General features: G+C 40.1%; 1 protein-coding gene across 3 annotated transcripts in view; it reads left to right on the top strand.

Annotated features, from left to right (window-relative positions):
• LOC124595842 (hexosaminidase D-like) overlaps window positions 1-23,677 on the top strand; it is a 232,136-nt gene that overhangs the window by 136,380 nt on the left and 72,079 nt on the right. For all 3 annotated transcript variants that reach the window (XM_047134742.1, XM_047134743.1, XM_047134744.1), the window contains exons 6-7: window positions 1,643-1,717; window positions 14,793-14,988. In XM_047134742.1, coding sequence (XP_046990698.1) covers window positions 1,643-1,717; window positions 14,793-14,988 — 271 coding nt within the window. The remainder of the gene's footprint in view (window positions 1-1,642; window positions 1,718-14,792; window positions 14,989-23,677) is intronic.

The following is a 23,677-nucleotide window of genomic DNA, read 5'->3' as shown; positions in this document are numbered from 1 at the left end:
ACTTGCTGCTGCAGCTGCTTATCCAACGACGGCAGGGAGCACACTGACCGTGACCAACCGACACTGGCCGTTCAAAACAAAAACAGAAGACAAACGACTACGCGAATTTATGCTATTCAGGTACTAAAACGCGATGCTACAACTCTCAAATACTATAATACGCCCGAAATTTATGAATTAAACAATGCAAGTACCAAAAACACGCAAAGAAATTAAGAATTAAACTATGTAACAAATGAGTGAGCTAGGAGTATACGACTTGCTGCTGCAGCTGCTTATCCAACGATGGCAGGGACGTAGTATTAGGATATTAGGATATTTCCCCCACAGATAAGCATCCATGTTCCATGCTGTTTCCAGCCGTAAACGTGTTCACGTCAGAGCATCAGAAATATGTAAAACAAGGGAAAGGCAGCCACTCACCTACAGCTTATTGATCCATAACACATAACAGAAAACAGCTTTCACACTAGTGTTTGAGCATTAGCTTTTTTTCTGCAATAGTACACATATTAACACACACAACCACCAGACACCCAAAGGCACTACAGAAGTGTGTCTTTGGGTGTCTGTGTGTGTGAATGTGTGTTCTGTTGTCAGTAAAGTGGCTAATGTGTGAAAGATGGTGTGTATGCTGTTTTCTATTATGTGTTACTGTGCTCCATGCATTGATTCACTGTAAGCGAGTAGGTGTTTTCCCCTTGTTTTACGTATTGTTGCATCCAGGAATTTTTGTTATTGTTAGTCATCAGAAAGTGAAACCTGGCTCCATTCATGTTCCTCCATCCCTAATGTCCAGTGTCTACATACATTGTGATACCACATTATTAATGCAATATACACCATGCAAAAAGTCCATGCTTTCAGAGTTAAATGCAGGCAGTTTGCATTTTCATTCTTTGACTTGTTGCGGTTTACAATACTCACAGCCAATAGTTGCATTGTATCACCTTTTCCATTGTACTGTAATTGATGGGGAATAATTGTCTCTAGCTGTACATCCTTACAGATGCTCCTACCCTAATCTTTTTCAAACATATCTCACTGTTCACAGTTGTGAAAACTACATTTTCGACTACTCTGTCTGTATTTACCACAAAAAATTCATCAAATTCCATCTTATCAATGGCATTTCAAGCAGAAAATTCCACTAAATCAAGTTTTTGAGACATCACACTGCTTCTTTAAGGGGAACAAAAAATGAACATTAACACTAAAGCTTGGGGTTCAGTTAATGAGTGATTCCCATTTAAATATCATGTATCCAAGTGATTAGGTTGTTTTTTTCTGCTTCCTGTAATAGTAAAGAGACATTGCACTCTTACGTATCTCTTATACAGCGTTAGTACCAGGAAATAATTGAATACTTTCAATGATCCCGTAATTGTTTTTATTTTGGAAATGTTGGAAGGGTGTGCCTTCAAACACAGGTACAGCCATCCTGATTTAGGTTTTTTGTGGGTTTCTTAGACCACGTAAAGCAAATACTGGAACAGTTCATTTGAAAAGACAGCTGATTTGACCTTAGTGTCATCAGAACATTAAATCCTAATACTTCTCACATCCTAATCATTTTAACCATTGTATGTTTTTCATTTGTAAATTTTGTGGTTTCTAATGTGTACCCATTCATTTTTTACAGAATACAATCTTGGAAAATTTGTGGAGCCAATGGTATGGCATTACCTTCCAGCTGAAGCTTTTCAGCTTTCAACAGGTAGGATTTTAACTATATATGTACTTTTGGTATAAACTTATTGAACTAATTTTAAATGCTTGGGTCTTACATCAGAGTGATAAATCTAACAGTGGAACCTCCAGGTCGGAATATCAACAGTTATCGAAAGGATGGTTGCTACTTGCAGTAAAGACGACATGTTGATTGGCAGACAGGCATAACAAAAGAAGCTTTCGCTCAAAGCCTGCATCAGAAAAGAGAAACTCACATGCATTCACACAAGCAAGCACACGAGGCCAGACTGAAACTGAAACATGTTGAATGAGAGCAAGAATCCATAATGGAGCAGGGAAGAGGGAGGGATGGCAGGGTATGATTTGGGGAAGAGGAAACAGTGCTTCCTGGTGGAGATTTGTAATCTTAACCTCCCACATATCACTATTAAATTCTCATTCTTTGCACTAATTTTGAAAGCTTCGAGAAGTGTAAGATATACAAAAGAATAACTTTTTACTGATCTTCATTTTCTCATTTTTGTTATCAATGGCTCAAAGTCTTGTCTATGGGTACATTCTTGCAGCTGAAATTTCAGTTTTGTAGGTTCTTGATGACTAAATAACTGATGAAGATTTGCCTATATTATTCTTGAATTTTATTCGTTGTCACATCTGTCAATATCACACCATTTTTACATTTTCCACATTAAAAAAAAAAAAAAAGAAAAAAATAATAACATTTTTGGTGACAAACTTAGAAAACGTCTACTCCGATCAGAAGCATGCCCATCACTACTTACATTCTGCGGTACTCACATTATTCCAAAGAGCTTACAAACTTTCTTTACCAAAGAAGAATCTTCGCTAAAATATATCATTATTTTGTAAATCAATGGATAAATAAATTTAATAATTAGTGTTAGATTGTGCAATTAATAATATGAATTTTAAGTATACCACAAATTTTGTAATTTCAATTATTTTTAAAAGAATAGTAATTTTAACTGTTAGTACGTATCAATTGTAACACATTAATTCCTTTTTTATACATTTTAGCCTGAAATATAATACATTGTATACAAAATCATATGAAATCTTTTAATGAAACAGCTGAGATAATTTTAGCCTACGCAAGAATCGATAGTATACATGGTATTGGTTATCTCTATAAAAAAAAAAAAAAAGATAATCTAAAAACAAAGATGATGTGACTTACCAAATGAAAGTGCTGGCAGGTCGACAGACACACAAACAAACACAAACATACACACAAAATTCAAGCTTTCGCAACAAACTGTTGCCTCATCAGGAAAGAAGGAAGGAGAGGGAAAGACGAAAGGATGTGGGTTTTAAGGGAGAGGGTAAGGAGTCATTCCAATCCCGGGAGCGGAAAGACTTACCTTAGGGGGGAAAAAGGACGGGTATACACTCGCACACACACACATATCCATCCACACATATACAGCTTTTTTGGTTATGGTTTGGAAGTGGGTTACGTATTATTGAGTATATATAGGCGGGATAAAATTGTATTACGGTAAAAAGGGGAAGGTGAATACAAAGTGAGGCTACTGGTAAAAACAGATAGAGAAAATAAAGAGAAAATAAGACGACAGGAAAGATTTCGAAATGCAACAGCGACAATAACAAACGTAATTGTTGGGTTCAAATTAATGATATGGTTATAATAGAGGGAAACATTCCACGTAGGAAAAATATATCTAAAAACAAAGATGATGTGACTTACCAAATGAAAGTGCTGGCAGGTCGACAGACACACAAACAAACACAAACATACACACAAAATTCAAGCTTTCGCAACAAACTGTTGCCTCATCAGGAAAGAAGGAAGGAGAGGGAAAGACGAAAGGATGTGGGTTTTAAGGGAGAGGGTAAGGAGTCATTCCAATCCCGGGAGCGGAAAGACTTACTGCTGTATATGTGTGGATGGATATGTGTGTGTGTGCGCGAGTGTATACCCGTCCTTTTTTCCCCCTAAGGTAAGTCTTTCCGCTCCCGGGATTGGAATGACTCCTTACCCTCTCCCTTAAAACCCACATCCTTTCGTCTTTCCCTCTCCTTCCCTCTTTCCTGATGAAGCAACCGTTGGTTGCGAAAACTTGAATTTTGTGTGTATGTTTGTGTTTGTTTGTGTGTCTGTCGACCTGCCAGCGCTTTCATTTGGTAAGTCACATCATCTTTGTTTTTAGATATATTTTTCCTACGTGGAATGTTTCCCTCTATTATAACCAAAAAAAAAGGTAATGTTAGAGGAAGATGATTCATTATAGCATGCAGGGACTAAAGTTGGCAGACAAGGCTACCTGGTGCAGCACCAGGAGGCTGTGGGGATGAGGGAAGAGAAAAAAAATTGTAGTGGAAATGAGAGAAGTGGAGAAGGGGAAATAATTTGTGGGTGTGTTGACAGAGAGCAGTGCACAGTGAGGGTGAGGGGATGTCAGTTGGGAGGAGATGATAGGGCAGATGGAGGGGGGGGGGGGGGGGGGGGGGGGAATGTTGGGTGGAGGGTGTGGGGACTGTTGGGTGGAGGGTGTGAGGACATTAGGTTACCAGAGACTCAGGCCAGGATGATTTCAGGAGTGGAGAATGTGTTGTAAGGATCTGATGTGTCGACAGAAGTGCCAACACAGTGTGATTTGAGGGGACCGCAATGCACGCTATAAACACACGAAGGATGGCGTGAGGTCTGAAACAGAATACGTAATGAATGCTATAAAGAAAAGTACGTAGCTTTTGGAATACTTAACTTTAATCCATCCTTGTTGTATACATCGTTCTTGATGAGACATGCTTTATACGATAAGTATCAATTGCTATGTAAGGCTAATGGTGCCTTGCTAGGTCGTAGCCATGGACTTAGCTGAAGGCTATTCCAACTATCTGCTCGGCAAAGGAGCGAGGCTTCGTCAGTGTAGTCGCTAGCAAAGTCATCCGTACAACTGGGGCGAGTGCTAGTCCGTCTCTCGAGACCTGCCGTGTGGTGGCGCTCGGTCTGCGATCACTAACAGTGGCGACACGCGGGTTTGACATGTACTAATGGACCGCGGCCGATTTAAAGCTACCACCTAGCAAGTGTGGTGTCTGGCGGTGACACCACATTCCTCCCCCGCAAATCGGCGAACGGTCGTGTTATAAGGCTTCCGCCTGCCGTGGGGAGGACCCCATGTTGACGTATGCGATGAGGTGGGGAGCTTAACAACAGGCGAGGCTGTGCCACCCGCACCCGGCCATTCGGTCCGAGGGGAGCTAGGAAACGCCTGAAAACCTAGTCCAAGGTGCACGTCAACATGCGGTGTATGCGCCCGTAAAGAGACAGGAGGGGCCGAAGGGTCGACCTCCATTGCGTTGGGGTACCCGACATGCGAAGACGCCATGTGGTCGGAGCGGGCAAGAGTTCCATGGCGGTGGACAGCTGGTCACGGGAAGCGATCGGCGGCGCGTGACCCAGGGAGGCGCCAGGCGGTTGCAGCGACGCGTCCACTGCGGGCGGCGCCGGCGGGAGAACAGGCGGCGGCGGCGGCGCGTCGCCATGGGGCAAAATGGAAGGCAGCGTCGGTAACACCTGGGGATGAGGCGAGCCAGTAGATGGGTCCCCAGGGCGTTGACCGGACGGCACCGTCGCTGAAAGCAGACGGGGAGCGGCAGAACCCGTGCGACGACAGAGGCGCAGCTGATTGAGATGCCGACGCACCTCGCCAGAGGCCCCCAAAACCAAATACATCGCGCGGCCGAGGCAGCGAAGAAGGCGCCCTGCGAGCCAACGCCGTGAACCGCGATAGTTGCTATAGTATACAACGTCGCCTGGAGCAAAAGCAGGAGTCTGCCGCTGCACAGGAACCTGATGCGGCAGATGCAGCAAAGACATCAAGGTTCGATGAGGACGACCGTGCAACAACTCAGCCGGCGAGCGACCATCTCGGGGCTGAGAGCGATACGAAGACAAAAAGAGCAACAACGCGTCCTCCCGAGAATGCGACTTTTTCAACTTCAACATCTGTGACTTGAAAGACCGGACCAATTGTTCAGCGGCACCGTTTGACTGAGGGAAAAAATGGCGCGGATGTCAGATGTTGAATACCATTGGCCTTGCAGAAAGACTGAAATTCTGCGGACATGAATTGTGGGCCATTGTCGGAAACAATAGTCTGTGGAATACCTTCTATGCAAAAGATAGCAGATAACGCTGGGATGGTGGCAGATGACGTCGTGGAAGACATCCGGACAACAAAAGGAAAATTACTGAAAGAATCGACCACAACCAACCATCGATCATTCCAGAATGGACCAGCAAAATCGATGTGCAAGCGTTGCCAAGGGGAAGTGACTTTCGGCCATGCAAAGAATTTCCACAGCGGTGCGGATTGTTGTTCGGCACACGCTACAGGATCTTTGCAATTCAGAAAAGCTGGTAGTGGAGGGAGGGATCCAGATGACTTGGGTTGCAAAGCAACCATTGAAATCAAGCATGGTATGTTCGGCTGTTAAGTGGTGCAACTGGTCGTCCACTTTGCTCTTGGTCACAGTTTGGCCTTGGCCATTCAACCTCATGGATAGCTGGTTGGTAATCATACCAATATAAAAAGGTGATCAGCGATAGCAGCAGACGTGGAATATGACGTGGCTGCTTTCACTGGTGGCTCATTTTCTGATAGGGTGGGATAAGTCAGTGGCAGGACTGGAATAGGAAGTGCCGGATGGGTGAATTGGGCAGGACTTGCACCTGCGTCTTCCACAGGAATATGATCCCATTTGCAAGTGGTTGGGATTGGGAGTGGCATAGGGATGAACTAGGATGTTGTGGAGGTTGAGTGGATGATGGAAAATCACTTTAGGAGGGGTCAGAAGGATATTGGGTATCAGATGTGATGGAAGCTCCCTTTCCCAATATGCTGAAGGTCTCACAAAGGCCTTCAGTCCATAAACAGACTTCCCATGCCATATCTCCACACACCCCGAATCCTTCAATCACCCCCAAGAACCAGCTATGAAGGAGTACCCCTCTCGTGACCCAGTACCACCTTGAAGTGGAACAACTGAACCACATCCTTTGTCAGGGCTTTCATTATCTATCACCTTGCTCTGTTTTGATGTATATCAGACCTGAGATCCTTCCAATCCCTCCTAAAGTGGTGTTCCATGACCCACCTAACCTTCAAAACATCCTGGTCCATCCATATGCCACTCTCAAACCCAACCACTTGCCACAGGAATCATATCCCTGTGGAAGACCCAGGTTCAAGACCAGCCCATTCCACCCACGCAGCCCTTCCTTTTCCATTCTTGGCACAGGCTTATCCTACCATGTCACAGGCCGGGCCACCTGTAAAAGCAGCCATGTCATGTACCAGCTCTGCTGCAATCATTGCTCAGATTTTTGTATTGGTATGACTACCAACCTGCTATCCACCAGGAAGAATAGCCACTGCCAAACTGTCACCAAGAGCAAAGTGGACCACCCTGTCACACAAGATGCAGCTGTACATAACACGTCTGCTTAAGTGACTGCTTCACAACGTGGGACATCTGGACCCTACCCTAAACCAACAGCTTTTCTGAACTGAGCAAATGGCAATTATCCTAACAACACATACTCCGCTCCTGAAATCATCCTGGCCTCAACCTGTGGTAACCTATTTTCCCCACACTCTCCACCCAACACTTTCTGCCTCCTCTGTCCTATCATCTCCACCCACCTCATGTCTCCTCACCTACATTGTGCACTCCTCTTTGTTGATGCTCCCATTGATATTTTCCCTTCTCTGATCCTCTCCCTTCTGCTCACTTTTTCCCTTCCCTCCCTTCCCCACAGCCTCCTGACCCTGCAGTGGGTAGCCTTGTCTGAAACCTTTAGTCCTCGCATGCTCTGTCAGTAAGCATTGTTTCCTCTTCCCCCACCCATACCCTGCTATCTCTCCCTCTTCTCCAGTCCATTATGGATTGTTACTCTCATTTGATATGTTTTAGCTTTATTCTGGCCTGGGAGCCAGAGATAACTGTCATTTATGTGTGAGGCATGCTTGCTTGAGTGAATGAATGTACGTTTTTCTTTTCATGCAGGCTTTGAGTGAAGGCTTAATGAGTAACAATATTTTTATTGTGTCTGTGTGCAACTCAACATTTCATCTTTACTGTGAATAGCAATCTATCCTTTCCGTAAGAGTGATAAATCTGTTAGTTTCAGATTTTTTCTGCATTTACATATTCACATGAGTGATTGAATGATAGATTTGATATTTCAGTTTTGAGTACATTTGTATCAATTAAGTAAAGTTTATTGTAAAGGTATGGTACTGTGGTGAAAATACCAAGAAGTGGTATGTCATGTCCTTTCATCCAAAGAATGGATTTGTTAAATGTGGTGCATAGAGAACAATTTTTCTATTGACTCATTGTATTGTCATATGCATAATGCTACGTTACCAGCTTTTTACCTCCCTGTTTGCCTTAAAATATATTTGAGTCTTTTTGGCATGTTTTAATATTCCATCAGCAGTCTGGATAAAATATTGAAGAATGAAGTGATGAAGAGAGACTACAAGTCTTCTGTTATTGCTAAAAATTCAGCTTCTTTTAAGAAGGTGGTGTTAATGTATCTCTGTGGACTCCATATCAATGTCACATGTCCATCAGCAGCTATAAACATCTCCATTTTTATTGTGCTGCTTGTCAGGATTATAAAAGGTGCTCTGTTTAAAATAACTATAAAATTGATAGCTTAAAAAAAATATGACTCTCATGTTGCATGCATCTCCTTTTATGGCTGATCATGAAAGTAATTTATTGTTTTTTTCTCAACTAGTGTGAGAACGAGCAGCCATGACTTCATGCATTGCAGTACCAAAATTAACTTCTTAACAAGCAGCTCATGGATTTTGCATTGTTTTATGTTAAGAAACCATGCCCGCAGGTCTTAGCTACTGATATTCTCCACAGCATCCTCTCACTTTGAAAGCTGGGAGAGGGAAAGGAGGGAGGGGGTAGCCAAGAAATTGTATTGGTGGACCTCTCCAGAATTTTGAAAGCGGGATGGAGCTATTGCATAACTAAAATAGTGAGGCAGGTCATGGGGTGATGCATATATTCCCATTTGGTAAGAGCATTGTAGATAAAAGACAGAGGTCAGGGCATGAGTCTGGATCCTGCACACAGTTTTAGACTGCCGTAAGTTCCTTAAGAACCCTCTTATACAGTGAAAATACATGCAATTTTTGTAGCATTTTTTCATGAGCCAATGCTGGCAGTGTAATGTGATTTCACTGTGTCTGCCTTTGTTAATCCTTTTTCCTCTGAGAACCACCAGAGCAGTACATTTAAAAACTGGTATTGTCATGAGGGGCCGGCCGGAGTGGCCGAGTGATTCTAGGCGCTTCAGTCTGGAACCGCGCGACCACTGCGGTCGCAGGTTCAAATCTTGCCTTGGGCATGGATGTGTGTGGTGTCCTTAGGTTAGTTAGGTTTAAGTAGTTCTAGGTTCTAGGGGACTGATGACCTCAGCTGTTAAGTCCCATAGTGCTAAGAGCAATTTGAACCATTTTTTTTGTCATGAGGGGGAGGGGGTGGAGGGTGGGAGGGAGAGGACCACCTTACACAGCACTTTTAAAATACCATTTTATTTCATATATTCTTATGTCCAGGAACAAATACTTGTTGATATATGGGCCATTCTGTCCTGTGATAGACATCTTCTGTTGACACTATGGGAAGTGCTTGATGCGGTTGCCATTTATTTTTATTCATCCTTCCTCCATGTTGAAGAATCACAGACTTGTGAGAGCAAACTTTCCTGCTCTAATTTTGTTACGTGCAAGACACACATGCTTCTGTAATGTGTGTGCGTTGTCAATTGATGTGGAATACACCAATGCTGTAAAATGTTGCCTTAGCCAGAAAACTAAGGGATTAAAATGTAGTGAAGAGGGAGGCCACACAACTGGACCTTGCCGAGCAATCCATTGCTCACTAACTGTCATAAATGTCTGTGTTACGTATTGTCATATGAGTGGTAGAAAATTTGTTGATACCCATTGCACATAAACTAAATTCTTTGTATTTCTACAAGGATTGTATTCTCCAGTAGTGCAGGTAATTTGTCATGCAGATATTGATAATACACAGAACCTGTTACTTATCCAGTACATTGTGTGGACCTGCGAGACTGTTACCTATTATTCTGGCCCCACATTAATAGTAAAGTAAATCCAAAGCCTTGCTTCCATGATCACTCAAGTATTTGCATCTGCCTAGGTGTGGTTATTGTGGTAATTTGGCCTCTCACTCAATGCAAACCATGGCTCATACATAATAGAAATGCAAGCTGTGACCTTTGGATCTTCAGTACTGTATTGTAGAATCCAGTGGCAGGACTGTAACCTGACATAGTGGTCTTTTGGCATGAAAGATTGCATGTGCTGTAAGTGATGTGGATAAAGTTTCTACTCATGCAGAACTAACCATGTAAGAATGTGGCTTATGCCTCCAGCAGCTCCAGTAAATCTTCGCAGATCCGTATTTCCTGAGCAGCCATCTTGGTGTTGCTCACAACATGAGGCCAGTTGTGTTGGGTAACTTCTCAGTAGCTTCTCTTGTCAGCATTTCCACCTATTTGAGGATAAACTTTGTATTGTTTCCTGCCATGTTACTTTTCTCCTGGGCCCAAGTTCAATCTAATTGGACTGAGCATGGTACAGGAAAAACATTATTAAGATATCCCTTGTCACCATAGCCAGTTAATTGATACCAGAGCTTTATATTTCCCATTAATCCCACCTTATTCATGTCAGGTTTTTCTGAAGATCATTTTTCTTCACCCAGAAAGTATATCCACCTTCCTCCACTACATTGTCAGAGCTTTATATACCACAACATAGTGATATGTCACATTGTCCATTACTATCGGTGAATTGAAAGGAAATTTTTGGAACAGAAAATCAGGAAAACAATTTGTGAAAATTGTGTCACTTTTTTGTAATAATAATTGCCTTGCTTTCTGTAACTGAGTGGCAATAAATAGTTTGGAATGAAGCCACAAGCCAAGTCATCATGAAGGATGATAAGTGTGCTAGCCTTTGCTATTACTGCTGTTGTCACTTCAGCTGTGCAGTTTGTTCAGTTTTCAGTCAGTCTGTGACATGCATTAACTCACGACTTGTCAAGCCACACAATGTCTTCAAAGGAAATGAACTTCACAGCACACAAAAACTGGTATCTCTTTGGCACTATGTCACTTCTGAGATGAAAAATGATTGTGCCAAAAACCAATCTCATGAAGACTGTTTCAAAGATAAGCTAAAAATAAATTTTTAATGGACTTTTTCTTGCTTTGATAATAACCATACACATGCACATATTGTTTCTACAGCAATATGTGCCTCCTTTCCAATTCTCAGCATCATAGATCTACGACTGATAAGTGCAGTGACTGTTATGTCCTCGACTTTTGAATCGTCTAAGATCGGACTACGACTATTGTACTCCAGTCGAAAGTACTTACGCTTACAGAACAGCATTTTACAGTGTGTGATGCCCTTCCCTGATCTGCCAACCTAATGAAAAAGGAAGTGTTTTTAAGCAAAGTAAATTACTGTGCTAAATTTATACTATTGACTGCTGACGTTACTCACTTAACAAACTTCACTGAAACAGTGTATCATATATGTGGCCAGATTATTGTGAACATACTTTTTAAACACCAAAACACAAGTTCCTGTGAGCAACCAGTCTGGTGACTTCTTTACCAGGTCATCTTCTTATTGTGGCAGTTGACACTTTGGACTATTTTCTGCAACAGTTCTCATGGACAGGCACACAGGAATTCATAGCAAGCAATATCCTACAATTCAAGGACTATCAGAGCTTATCAGTAGAGTTATTCAGATTGTAAAAGAGGCTCTGACAATCACCCTGGAAAATGTGCTAACATACACATGGTATCACATTTACCAATTAGGCAAGTCTTGGGTTTAGACAAAACTGAGTCATGGGTTTTCATCTGGATGAGGACCTGCAGAACACCATAGACGGGTTCCCTATCATCACTTGAACCATGGCCCAAACCACTCATACCAACAGCCCTCTTTCACAGGTCATCATACCTGTCTTAGACAGGCTGACCAAGAAAAGCACTGAAAACACTGAACTATGGGCATGTTACACATAACAGCACATGCTTTTGCCATGACACACTAATGTTGGCATGATATTTTGAGAAAGATACCCCTTGGATGCTCACCATCCTGGAAACAACCCATTGTCACCTGATGTATACAGAGGCCATCCATGGTATTGATAGCAATCAGTAGCCAGAGATGCCTATGTTATAAGTGGTGCTGTCTTGCCAGGAGGCAGTGCAGAACAGAGCTTGCCTCATTTGCCAGTCACATGGTATTCTACGGGTCACCTGAGCAGAGTTCCTCATCCACTGCGGTTGTAAATTAACAGCTGCAGAGCTGCACCAAGTGTCATTCGTATCTACTGGTAACCTTCTGCTCTAATTATTTCCACAAACTCTCTACTACAATGACCTGTGCATGAATAAGGAACAATCTGACAAAATACTTTGCTGTGGACTTGAACTCAAGTAGATGATTTTCACTTTGGACATACGTATCACCACTATGTGTTGCTCAGAGTTGGTGGGTTTCTACTACCTATGTACAGGGTTATTCTAAATGATGGACCCATTTTCAAAAATTCAAGTACAAATTCAAAATGAACAAGCTTCATACCAATGAAAAGATGAAGTTTCAAAGTTTTTAGTGAGTATTGGCGGGCGAGCGGTGATGGTTTCAGAAGCAGGCAGTGGAGTTTGTGCAGCAGTAGGGCTGGGCATTCTGTTTCACTGTCAGTTGTGAGGGAGATGGTGACTGTGGAGCATAAGGTTTTTTGCTTTCTTGAGTTTGTGAAAAGTGAGTCACAAATTGCAGTGCAGCAGGCATTTCGTACCCGATTCGGTATTCAACCACCTACTTGCAAAAGCAGTAGTCGTTGGTTTAAAGAATTTAAATAAACTGGGAGTGTGTGGAAAAGAAAAAGCACAGGCCAACCGTTTGTGTTAGATGATGATGTCCAATGGATTCAAGAAAGTTTTGTGCGCAGTCCCAGTAAGTCTACCAATAGAGCCAGTCGAAAACTTGGAATACCCCAACCAACTTTATGGAAAGTTCTGAGATGGTGTTTGCTGTACAAGACACATCAACTACAACTTGTGCAGGCTGTCAACCCCATTGACAAACAGAAGCATCTCACATTTTGTGGTTATGTGCTAGCAAAGAAAGAGCATGACACATTTTTACAGCATGTAATTTTTAGCGATAAAGTGACGTTCCTCCTTAGTGGAAAAGTCAACAGATGCATTGTTCACATATGTGGTTTGGAAAATCCACATTCACCATTGCAACATGAAAGAGACTCACTGAAGATCAATGTGTTCTGTACTGTTTCCCATGGACCATTTTTCTTTGCAGAAAGAACTGTAACGGGGATCACGTACCTGGACATGTTGGAACAATGGCTGTTCCTTCAAGTTATGGACAATTCCCAGGACTTCATTTTCCAACAGGATGGAGCTCTGCCCCATTGACACTGTGACATACAAGGCTTTATGAATGACTTCTTTCCTCAGTGCTGGATTAGTCACAGGGGACGTGAGGACCTGCCTCTGCACTTCTGCCCACCAAGATCTCCGGATCTCACACTCTGCAACTATTTCTTATGGGATTATGTAAAGGAAGCTGTTTACATCCCACCTCTATCGACCACTCTGAATGATCTTCAGAACCAGATCACTGCTGCTGTGCACTCAGTAACAGCAGATATGCTTTCTCGCATGTGGGACAAGTTTGGTTAAAACGTTGATATTTGCTGTGCAGCCAATGGTGGCTACATTGAACATTTATAACATTTATCACATTTCTTATCATGAAATAATTATTAAAACTAGGTAATTACAAATTTTTACATCTATTAAATTGATATCAAACACTAAGAAAAAAAACTTTGAAACTTCCACTTTTCATTGGTATAAAGCTAGTTCATTGTGGATTTGTACTTGAATAAATACAAAGTTTTGAAAATGGGTCCATCATTTAGAATAACCCTGTATTATCTTTGAGTTCAATTAACATCAGAGTAACACTGATAGAATATAATAGATGGAAATTATTTGTAAAAAAGTGCAATAGGTTCCAATTTCAATCCACTTCAACTTACACTTATGAACAGGAAGACTAGAACGAATGGGCATACTACACTACAATACTCAGCAGATAACTAAAGTTTTACAAGTGGTAACTGTCTTCAAAATTTGTTATAATGTAGCTCGTTACTTATGAACTGCATTCTGTTTAATAAGTATTGTATACCAAAGGCCTATCTTCAGTGAAAAAAGGATTATAGGGAGGGGAGATAGTAACATTTTATAACTTTTGATGTATTATAAAACATAGTACTACATTCCACAAAAAAATCTATATCTACAGAGTATTATTGGCAACTTTAATAAGTCGTCAACTAATGTCCATTATCAGCTGCTAGACCAGTATAAATACTATTGTTCCATGAGCTGACAATAAGTTATCTGCAGACAACAAGAGACAGTATCTTAATAATTTTGCAACATGGACTGTGTTTCTAACTAAGCATTTAATATTTATGGGCTAGCTGCAGTACCAAGGTAAGATGCAAGTTAATGAAGAAAAGATAATAAACACTTGTGTTCTTTAAGAAAGAGTGAAAGCCTGCCTGGAGGAAGCTCTGATTTCACTCTTTCATGGTTCTGCTTTTTCTTTCTTCATTGTGTGAAATTCCAAATAATGTGCCTGCTTTATTCATTGACATTTGCTTTACTCTCAGACAACATAGAAGTATGTTCTGCTGGCAGCACTCTTCCCCCTCCCCCACCCCCCAAGTAATGAAGGGAATTATGGTTTTCAACAATTTGTGTACAAAGAGAAATGTTGGAAGAAAAAAGAATGCAATGGAGTGGCTGTATGTTGGTTTATAATAACATGGGTGATTGATTTAAGTGCATGAATCCCAGTGTTAAGTAAAATATTGTGTAATTTGTTTGCAACTATAGCACCCAGAAAAATTTATTTCAGATATGTGGGAAAGATACGCAAGTGTCTTCAACACGTTATGGGTAGCAACAGCTTTCAAAGGAGCAACAGGTAGCTCACAAAATCTGCCAGTCATACAGCACCATATCAGCAATCACGAACAGTGGCTTACTGTGCTCAGCCAGGTTGTCAACAAATTTCCCAACTTTCGTGGTGTTGCTCTCACGGGCTGGTCTAGGTATGTTTACATTTTACATACATTTGTGAATGGTTACATATATTCGTTGTTCCACAAAGATTCTGGTCATATGAATGTAGTTAATTAGGATTTTTAAAAATACACAAAATAGCTTAATTAAGAAAGTAATGCACAAAATCCTACATCTATTCTGCCAGTTATTTTTGTTACTTTGAATGAGTGCATTGTACCGTATCATCTTCCAGACCATTAAGGAAATTGTTACCAGAGGATAATGTATCAGTCAACCATCGGCAAATCATCACTTGGGCTTCATCATAGAGTTATTATTGTATCACTAACAAATTACTCTCCTTTGTCCGGTTAGGTATTTCTGCCCCTCCTCCACCCCCTATCACTCATTTTCCTTTTCCTGACTCCTTCAATTTTTTTTTTTTTTTTAATTCTAGTATTTTTATTTATATGCATATGATTTATCAGGAAACTGAGACAGAGGGAAATGATTTCTTGCAAGTTAAGGTTTTCCGTGAAGGTTCCACAAAATTCTATTGATTTGTTAAGGTTTCCAGACAGTTCTCCTTTGTTCTATTTATTTTATCCAATCAAACGTAGGCTTAATGTCATTGGGAACTTCATCAACTGGCCTAGGAACTCCAAAACTTACCTTATGGGTTAAACATTAATACCACTAACTTTAGACTATTTTGACATCTCCTTCCCACCATACCACTGCAGGTGATCACAGCAAATCACAGATGTGCAATGGATTACCCTAACACTGCACGACCATCCTGTAGCCCACAGTGTACAGCCCTTTTGCATTTTCATTGCACAAACACATTCCTAGATAATGTACAGTCATCACACATGTTTATTTTTCTCTGCTTCATGCTTCAAGTTAATTTCATGTGTTTGCATTGAGTTTTTCCTCATAGTGTATTTGTTCCAGCTCCTTATTCCTTATACACCACCTCATTCCTGTTACGGCTCAACAACTTATCTATAACTATTTCTCTTTCAAGTCAAATATGTAGAAACAAATCCACATAATGGCTGTGGTCACTCACATGACATTCTTATATGCCAATCTTTTTATGGACATATAGAGGAAACTATATGTTACCCACATCTGTTACACAAGCTGAATAGTAGTATATTAATTCCTTTCTTTTCACAGCTGATGGACGTGACCATATTGTCAATCACAACATTCCATTCCACACTGAACCCAATCACTTGTGCGAATGGATCTGTACTACCCTGTGTACTCTCTTGCCAGCTGTGTGCAACATTGTTGATCGAGACAGCAACTTCTATCCTCTGCACAGCACTGTGAAGTGCATGACAGTTTTTTTTCCCATGTATGAAGTGTAAGAAAAATTATTGTTATGCCTCGATGAAAGCTGCAATTAATCTAATCTTGTCCTCAGAATCCCTACAGAAGCAATATGTAAGGTTTTGCAGTACATTTGTAGCCATAATTTAAAGCTGGTTCTTGAAACTTTATGAGTAGTTTAGCAGTCACCTCACAGTTTCTGGACTTTAGTGGCCATGCAGGCTAAATAGGTGAGGTGGTGACACTACAGCTGCAGGATGTCAAGCTCATGGAGCCGGTGGGGATGACTGTCATATGCCCAAAGGCATCAGCTAAACAGCATTGTCTGGAAGCATATTTATTGTTTACAACATGAGTTGTCTTCTCCGATGCAGTGAAAAGAACACTGAGTCATGTGTCTGTGCATGGTGAGGAATGTGAATGCAGCACTATGGAGGCTGTTGGTAATACTGCAGGTCATGACCCACCAACAATGTTGGGCTGGTAGCTGGGCCAGGAATTTGCAAGTGCAAGCCTACAACAGCTGACCAACAGCGACTGCGACATGCCCCATTGCTCTCAAAGACAGATGAGGGCTGAGCACGTACTAACGGCGTAACACAGATGGTGGGTGTTGAGAAGGTGGAAGCCCAGGACCCCAGTCGGCAGCATAACGTACAGCCACGGAGGCTGTACCACATACAACTACAGAGGCGGTAGTCAGGTGCCTCGTCCAATGCATTGCGAATGGCATCCTGCCTTCTGCTACACTGGCACTCATTGTGTGCTTCAAATTCCGTTTACCACACACGGTATGAGCTGGACTTGGTTCTCTGCCCGATGCAAACAAGGGTTTTAACAAGTTCCCTCCTGTGTTGATCCATTCCCTCTTTCTCCATATAGATGAATGCAGTACTGCATCTGTTATGTGCATCAATTGTGCCCATAGTTTCTCATAAGACAGTTTCAATTCCTGATACTCATAACTAATATCTGAGAAAATGGCTTCTTTCTGTGTCTCCCTGTGTAACTCTACGAATGTGTCATGTAGGCTGTGAATTTCATTCCTAACTTAACATACTGTGAAAGTTAGCCCCAGTGTCCAATGGTGACTGGTGAACAGTGCACCTAGTTGCTTGGAAAACAATGCCCTGGAGTTCAGTGGTTGGTTTAGGATTGCACCTCCTATTCCTGCTTCGATGAAAGCAGTAGTGTCAAGACTACAATTATACTTTGGGGTATCCACGCTACAATTATACTTTGGGGTATCCACGCCATTATGCCACACGAGGGAAAAGAACATCCATCAACTCTCTGTCTTCTTTGAAAAAAGAAGAGTTCCCACGCAACACAAATGAGCAAATGACTTGCTGAAATTTCATACTAATAAGTGTAAGTGTAATAATATGAAACAAAGAGAGAAAAAAATACAATGTGGAAAATACGCTGCAATAATACATAATTATAAACTGCTAGTTTCATTACCTTAATGTATACGGTGTCTTGTGCTTAACATGAGTATTGGGCAGCTCATTTTTCCTAGTTCTCCATAGTTTTTTGGCTCTGCTGTGGCAGTGGTACTGGAATTTGTTGTAAGGCTTTATCTGCACCATCAAACAGCTTTACTCTACTGATACATACAGTAGAAGTTTTGGTTGGTAACTAGATATGAAAATTGGCTGGGTAGATCATTTCTATGACTTGATATGGACCATCATATTTCCCTTTTCCTCTGTAAGAATTGGTAACCAACACACAGTGTCCAACTTTGCAAGGTGGAAGTTGATGTACATGTTGTCCCAAATGTTCTTGTATTTCCAGAACTTTTGTGTTACTCTTTGCCAAACCTCATTTTCCTTCCATAGACAAAGTCATATGGTGAAAGACCATTACTAGTACATGTCTTGGAACTATATGAGCAGACCACATATTAGAGATGCGTATTCCAACCTGTATGTTGGCTGTCAGCATAATGAATCATCATTTTCAGGATCATTCAATTAATGCGTTCTGTTTGCCCGTTTGCTTGCAAATCGAAGGGACTTGTCTGTAATTGAGAACGCAAAGCACATGGCACAGGTGTTTCATCAGATCATATAAAAAATTTGTACTCTGATAAGTCAGAAAAGTTTCTGCTGTGTCAAATTTAAGAATCCAGTCATTAACCCGTGCTGAAGCAAATGCAGCCAGCTGATGAAGAATTGCTGTTGTCGATATGAACTGTGAAAAATGGTCAATAATCATTAATGTCAGTCTTTCCTTCTCATCCCATCTGGTAAGACTCCCCTGACCCGGGGTTCTGGGTGACTTTTCTGAACTTTACCCCTTTCCCTAACCCTCTCCAGTCATTTTCCTTCATCCCTCTTCCTTCCCCTTCAACTCTTCCGCCAGAAGAAAAAGACGCTGGCTCTGAAAGCTTGTAAAAGTTAATCCTTTTGTGTGTGTGTTCCCCTGCTGCCGCTTAGTGAGTAGATTTTTTTATATTTACATTTATATTATATTATCAATAATTGATCGTTTCTGTAAAAGCGTAGTTGTGCATAATGGGATACAGCTATGTAGAAAAACACTTCTAAAATGGTTGTTGCAATGAGAGAAAGTTTTTAAAATCATCTTGCTTTGTTGATATAATTGTGGCACTGAACATCACTTCTAGTTATCTAGGGGATGGTCAAAGCTCCAGCTGTCTAAATGTAAGTGAAGATACTTATTCACATTTTTATGATATTTTGGTTTATTTCTCATTCACACATGGCAACCTATGGAACCTATATATCAGCTTTCTGCACTAAAGGGTCTTCTTGCAAGCTTACAAAGGTTTTGACATATTCATTGTCCTCAATTGACAATTTTATTAAACATATGAGGTCATTTTCAATTACAAATCACAGTTTCCAACATAAAAGACATACATGGCGCACTTTTTCTGCATGGCACAAGGACCAGTCTCCTATGAGGCATCTAGACAAAGACAGTCCTACTCAATACTGAAACAAAATCTGACTGACTTTTAGCCTGTGTGACAAAACATATATTACAGCTTGAAGTTCTAGATTTCTCCTGAATTTGTAGTGAGTCAAATTAACGTTTGTACACATTTGTCATGTACATGAGTAAACAATTACAAAGAAAATATGCTTCTTGATGTTAGCAAAATTTATGATGATAAAAATAATTATATATTAATATGATGATTTTGAAATAGAATATTTGAAAAGTTTGTGGACTATGTCTCATTGCCAAAATAATAAACGTTTGCATTTTCTTTCATTTGACTGATTTTTATGAAAAATAGAGCTTGTCTTTGAAAAATTATAACAGTTCTTAGTTTAATAGGCAATGAAATGTTTGAGAAAATTTTGTAACAAAAATATTGTAAAATCAAAATGTATGTCAATTATGGTCAGTTGAAACAAATGGAATTTATAGGACAATTATGTTCCCTAAAATCAAAGAGAAAAAGTAGTGTTCCAAAGTATTACAGAAAAACTTGGAAAAAGAGTGAAAATTAAATGAATATATCCATTCAATACACAGTTCCCATTGCCTCTCCTTTTGAACTTCAGACTTGCAATTTTAGATTAAACATAGCTGAAAAATGAGTGGAATCACAAATTTTGTAAAACTGGCTTAGTTTTGTATTGTACAGTTGATTGAAGCTCTCTGTAGTTCTGCTTCGTTAAAGTATGCCACAGGTTACTCTGTTGGTATTCTGACTGAGAATACAACCAAGTGCACTACTGCTAGCATTACAGGAAAGGATAAATTCTTTATAAAAATCAGGAAACACCAATACTGTGTCTTCGATTAAAGCTTTTTTCAATGCCTGAAAGGCACGCTCACATTCTGTTGACTACTCAAGTTCAATACCTTTTTTCAGCAAATGATTTAATGGTTGAGCAATTTGCACAAAGTTTTTGACAAATTTTTGCTAATAGTTACAGAGGTCTGTTTTGTTGTTTGAAGGGTTGAAAATTCAGAGACTACAGATACTAAATGTGGATCTTGTTACTAATAACCTGGCCCAAGTGCTTGACTTGAGTTTGTGCAGAATTACATTTTTCAATATTTAGCATAAGATGCTCTTCCCGTAGTCTGCTGGATATTTCCTCCAACAGTTTTACATATTAATTCATGGTTTTCAAAAAACTATAATATCATCAAGAAATACCATACATTTTCTAGGATTTAGGCCATACAAAACCTCATCTGACAATCTTTGAAAGTGGCTGGTGTATTTTTAAACCTGAATGGCATTCTGCAGTATTGAAAATGCCATCATGGGACCGTAAAAGCTGTTTTAGGTCTGTCCTCTGGTACTACCTCCATCTGGTGGCAGCCACCCCACAAATCCATTGTGAAGACATATTTGCCTCTGCCTAAGTTATCCAAGCGTTGTAGTGCCTCGAGAATTTTGGGGTAAATTCTAGAGACACACGGTCTTCCACTGTCTCGAACACTCGATATTTTGATTATGACTGTGGGAGAGAGGAGATGTGTCTGCCGCGACACCGGTTTTTGTGTGTACAGGATGGACATGTATCGGGTGAATACTGCAATTGTGGCGGTCAGTCGGCACAGACAAGTGTTTGCTGCTCGCACCATTAAAGCTGTATGTGGTGTACAAGGAGCTAGCACACGTTATTCTTTGACGGTGTAATGGTCATAATTGTTATGAACAAATGAAATATGATTTGTCTAGAGACTCTTTCTTAATCTTGGTGTTAGATTTGCGAGAAGCAAGACCTGCTTTTTGAATTTCCGAGTGGTTCTAAAACCAAACTCATTTGTAAGTGATAATTAAGCGTGTTTCTAAAGCTCGAAGTACGTGTGAAATACAAGAAGACGAAAATATTTACATGTGAAATGCGAGAATGTTATTCTGCATAATCCAATACATTGTTAATTGGTGAAAACATGAAGTTTGTGTATTTACTCCACATGCTCTATCGTCAGAAACCTTTAGAACGTGGCGACCTAAGTGACAGGACCCGAAGAAAACTGGAATTTTAAGATGGAAAAGGGAGGAAGATATTATGAGTTGCCATAGCAACCAGGCATAACAAGATACGAGAACTGTTTCAAGTAATTGGGTTGAGTCCAAGAAACTAAATGGAAGAAAGTTGCAAATGCAACAAAATAAAAGACATAAGAAAGTACTAACGTCAAAAGAACAGAGAGAAGACCTCAATCTTTAGACTGAGAAGAGCTATGCCGAGAATACCTCATCTAAGGAGATTTGGAGAGTACACAGCTCTCACACACATCACAGCCGATGCCAACACTGAAGCTAACATTCGACATTGCCAGCGCCCGTGCTGTTCACCGGTGCTGACTCCAAATCCACCCGCCGACGCTGAAACCAACATTTGACATCGCCGGTGCCCATGCTGTTCACTGATGCTGATTCCACACCTGCTCACTGACACAGCATGAAACCCTACGCCGGGTGAGCGAGAGAGAATAATTGTTTGAATAGAAAGTTACAGAAACTATTCAAAGACTGCAGTAATGTAGTTAGTATATTTAGAAGTGTTTTTTTAATGATAACTCGATCTAAAAGTAGAAAGAATATGGATCAAGAACAGCAACTAGCAGAACCAGCCACAGCTATTAAAGTGACTAGGGAAATGCCAGACTGGTTTGAAATAGCAAATTTAGTTATTAAATATATAACCAAATAACAGAGTCAAATGCCCAAATTACTACTTTAAGTAAACATTTAGAAGCACAGAGCGCAGTTTTAAATGCTCAGAGTCTTAAATTAGATTCAGTGACTACCCAATTAAATATTAAATTAGATGCTCAGAGTGAAGCTTTAAGTAACCAGAGTGGAACCTTGAACAGTCAAGCAACAAATATATCTTTATTAAAGACTGAATTTGACACTCTAAATAATAAAGTCAAAACTCTGAAGTTAGATTTAAAGAGTGAACTAACTAGTTCTTTGAATACTCATGACTCATGTAAATCAACTGTTTACTGACTTTGACCAGAGGCAGAATGAGGAATTTCAGAATTTAGCTAGAAAACTAGAATTTGATATTGAAGATAAATGTAATAATGTAGAAACTGAACTTAGCGTAAAGTCAGGATCATTTCAAAGCGTAAGCAATGTTACATTCGATGCTGTGAAGCAGCAGTTGCGCAACGCAAGAGAGGGTTTGGAAAAACAGGATAAATTACTACCTATGGTCCAGTCGCAAATTGCAGGCATTAACACTCGAATTGATAACATGGAAAGGAATGTTAAAGCGAAGCCAGTCACTTCAGATTTAATAAATATAAGTAATCTGGAGGAACAGGTAGAGGAAATAATCGATGGAAACATTGCCGTGAGGATAATCTCCGGAAACTTTCGACTGTTGCTTTTTCCAAACTTAATGATAACAACAGTGTTATAGATGACTTGTGCAAAGAATTCAGAATTGTCCATGACAGAGTAGAAAATAGAATAACTGTACTTAATGTTGTGTTTCCTAGTAAAGTGGTAATTGTTTTGTTGTGGGCAGGCTTTCACACAAAATTTAATGAGAAGTATTGGTCCATAAATGGCGGGGTCACATCTGTCTCCCAGGGATGTTACTGTTCTGTGTTAATGGGCAGAGTGACGACCGTTGGATCCCTAGTTGTTTTCGGTGTTTATTCTGTGCTGTTTTTTCTTGCACCAAATTCCCTTCAAATCTTAAACTATTCTGTAATCTATTCTTGAATTCTTAAACTATCCTGTAATTTTATTACGTAGAAAATTGGATATGATGGTAAAGTAGAAAACTTAAGAGAATCGCAGATGAACTGTGATCTCCAGACAGGAAATGAAACGAATAAAATATTATTTGAGTGAAAAGTATAATATGATGATACTGTTTAAACCGAGTGATGTCTAGATGACACAAACTGAACAGAGTATTTTATGTATGTATAAAATAAAGTGTAAAGTGATTAACTAAATAACTATTTGATTGTAATGTATAATTGTGTATTTAGTATAGAATATTTTATACACTTTATGAAATGTGATGTAGATGGGAAGGTTTATATTAGCAACCATTTCTACTTTTTCCTTTCTTACTTCTCATCTTAGTAGCAGTCTATTTTTCCCTCTTTACATATTCATATACTTCTATTGCTGAAGTCCTTCTTATTTTCTATGGTTTCCAATAACCTTCAACTTATTTCATATAAGTAGGTCAAAGAATCAGGATACACAGACACACTTATGCATACACACAACGAAACATGAAGACGCAAATAATGAAAGTACAGATAAAAATGATGTAAGAACTGTCAAGTGTTGCAGGGGGAAAGAATGTGCACATGGAGAAATATGTACACATGGCTGTATATTGTGACGGTTCTACATCGCCCAGTTACTTGAGAAAACTATCAAGTAGATATTTATTAATATGTATA

Source organism: Schistocerca americana, chromosome 2 (assembly GCF_021461395.2).
Source record: "Schistocerca americana isolate TAMUIC-IGC-003095 chromosome 2, iqSchAmer2.1, whole genome shotgun sequence".
In the NCBI taxonomy this organism is placed as follows: Eukaryota; Metazoa; Arthropoda; class Insecta; order Orthoptera; family Acrididae; genus Schistocerca; species Schistocerca americana.
The sequence above is the reverse complement of the archived record's forward strand: the minus strand, read 5'-3'. Positions and strand labels throughout refer to the sequence as shown.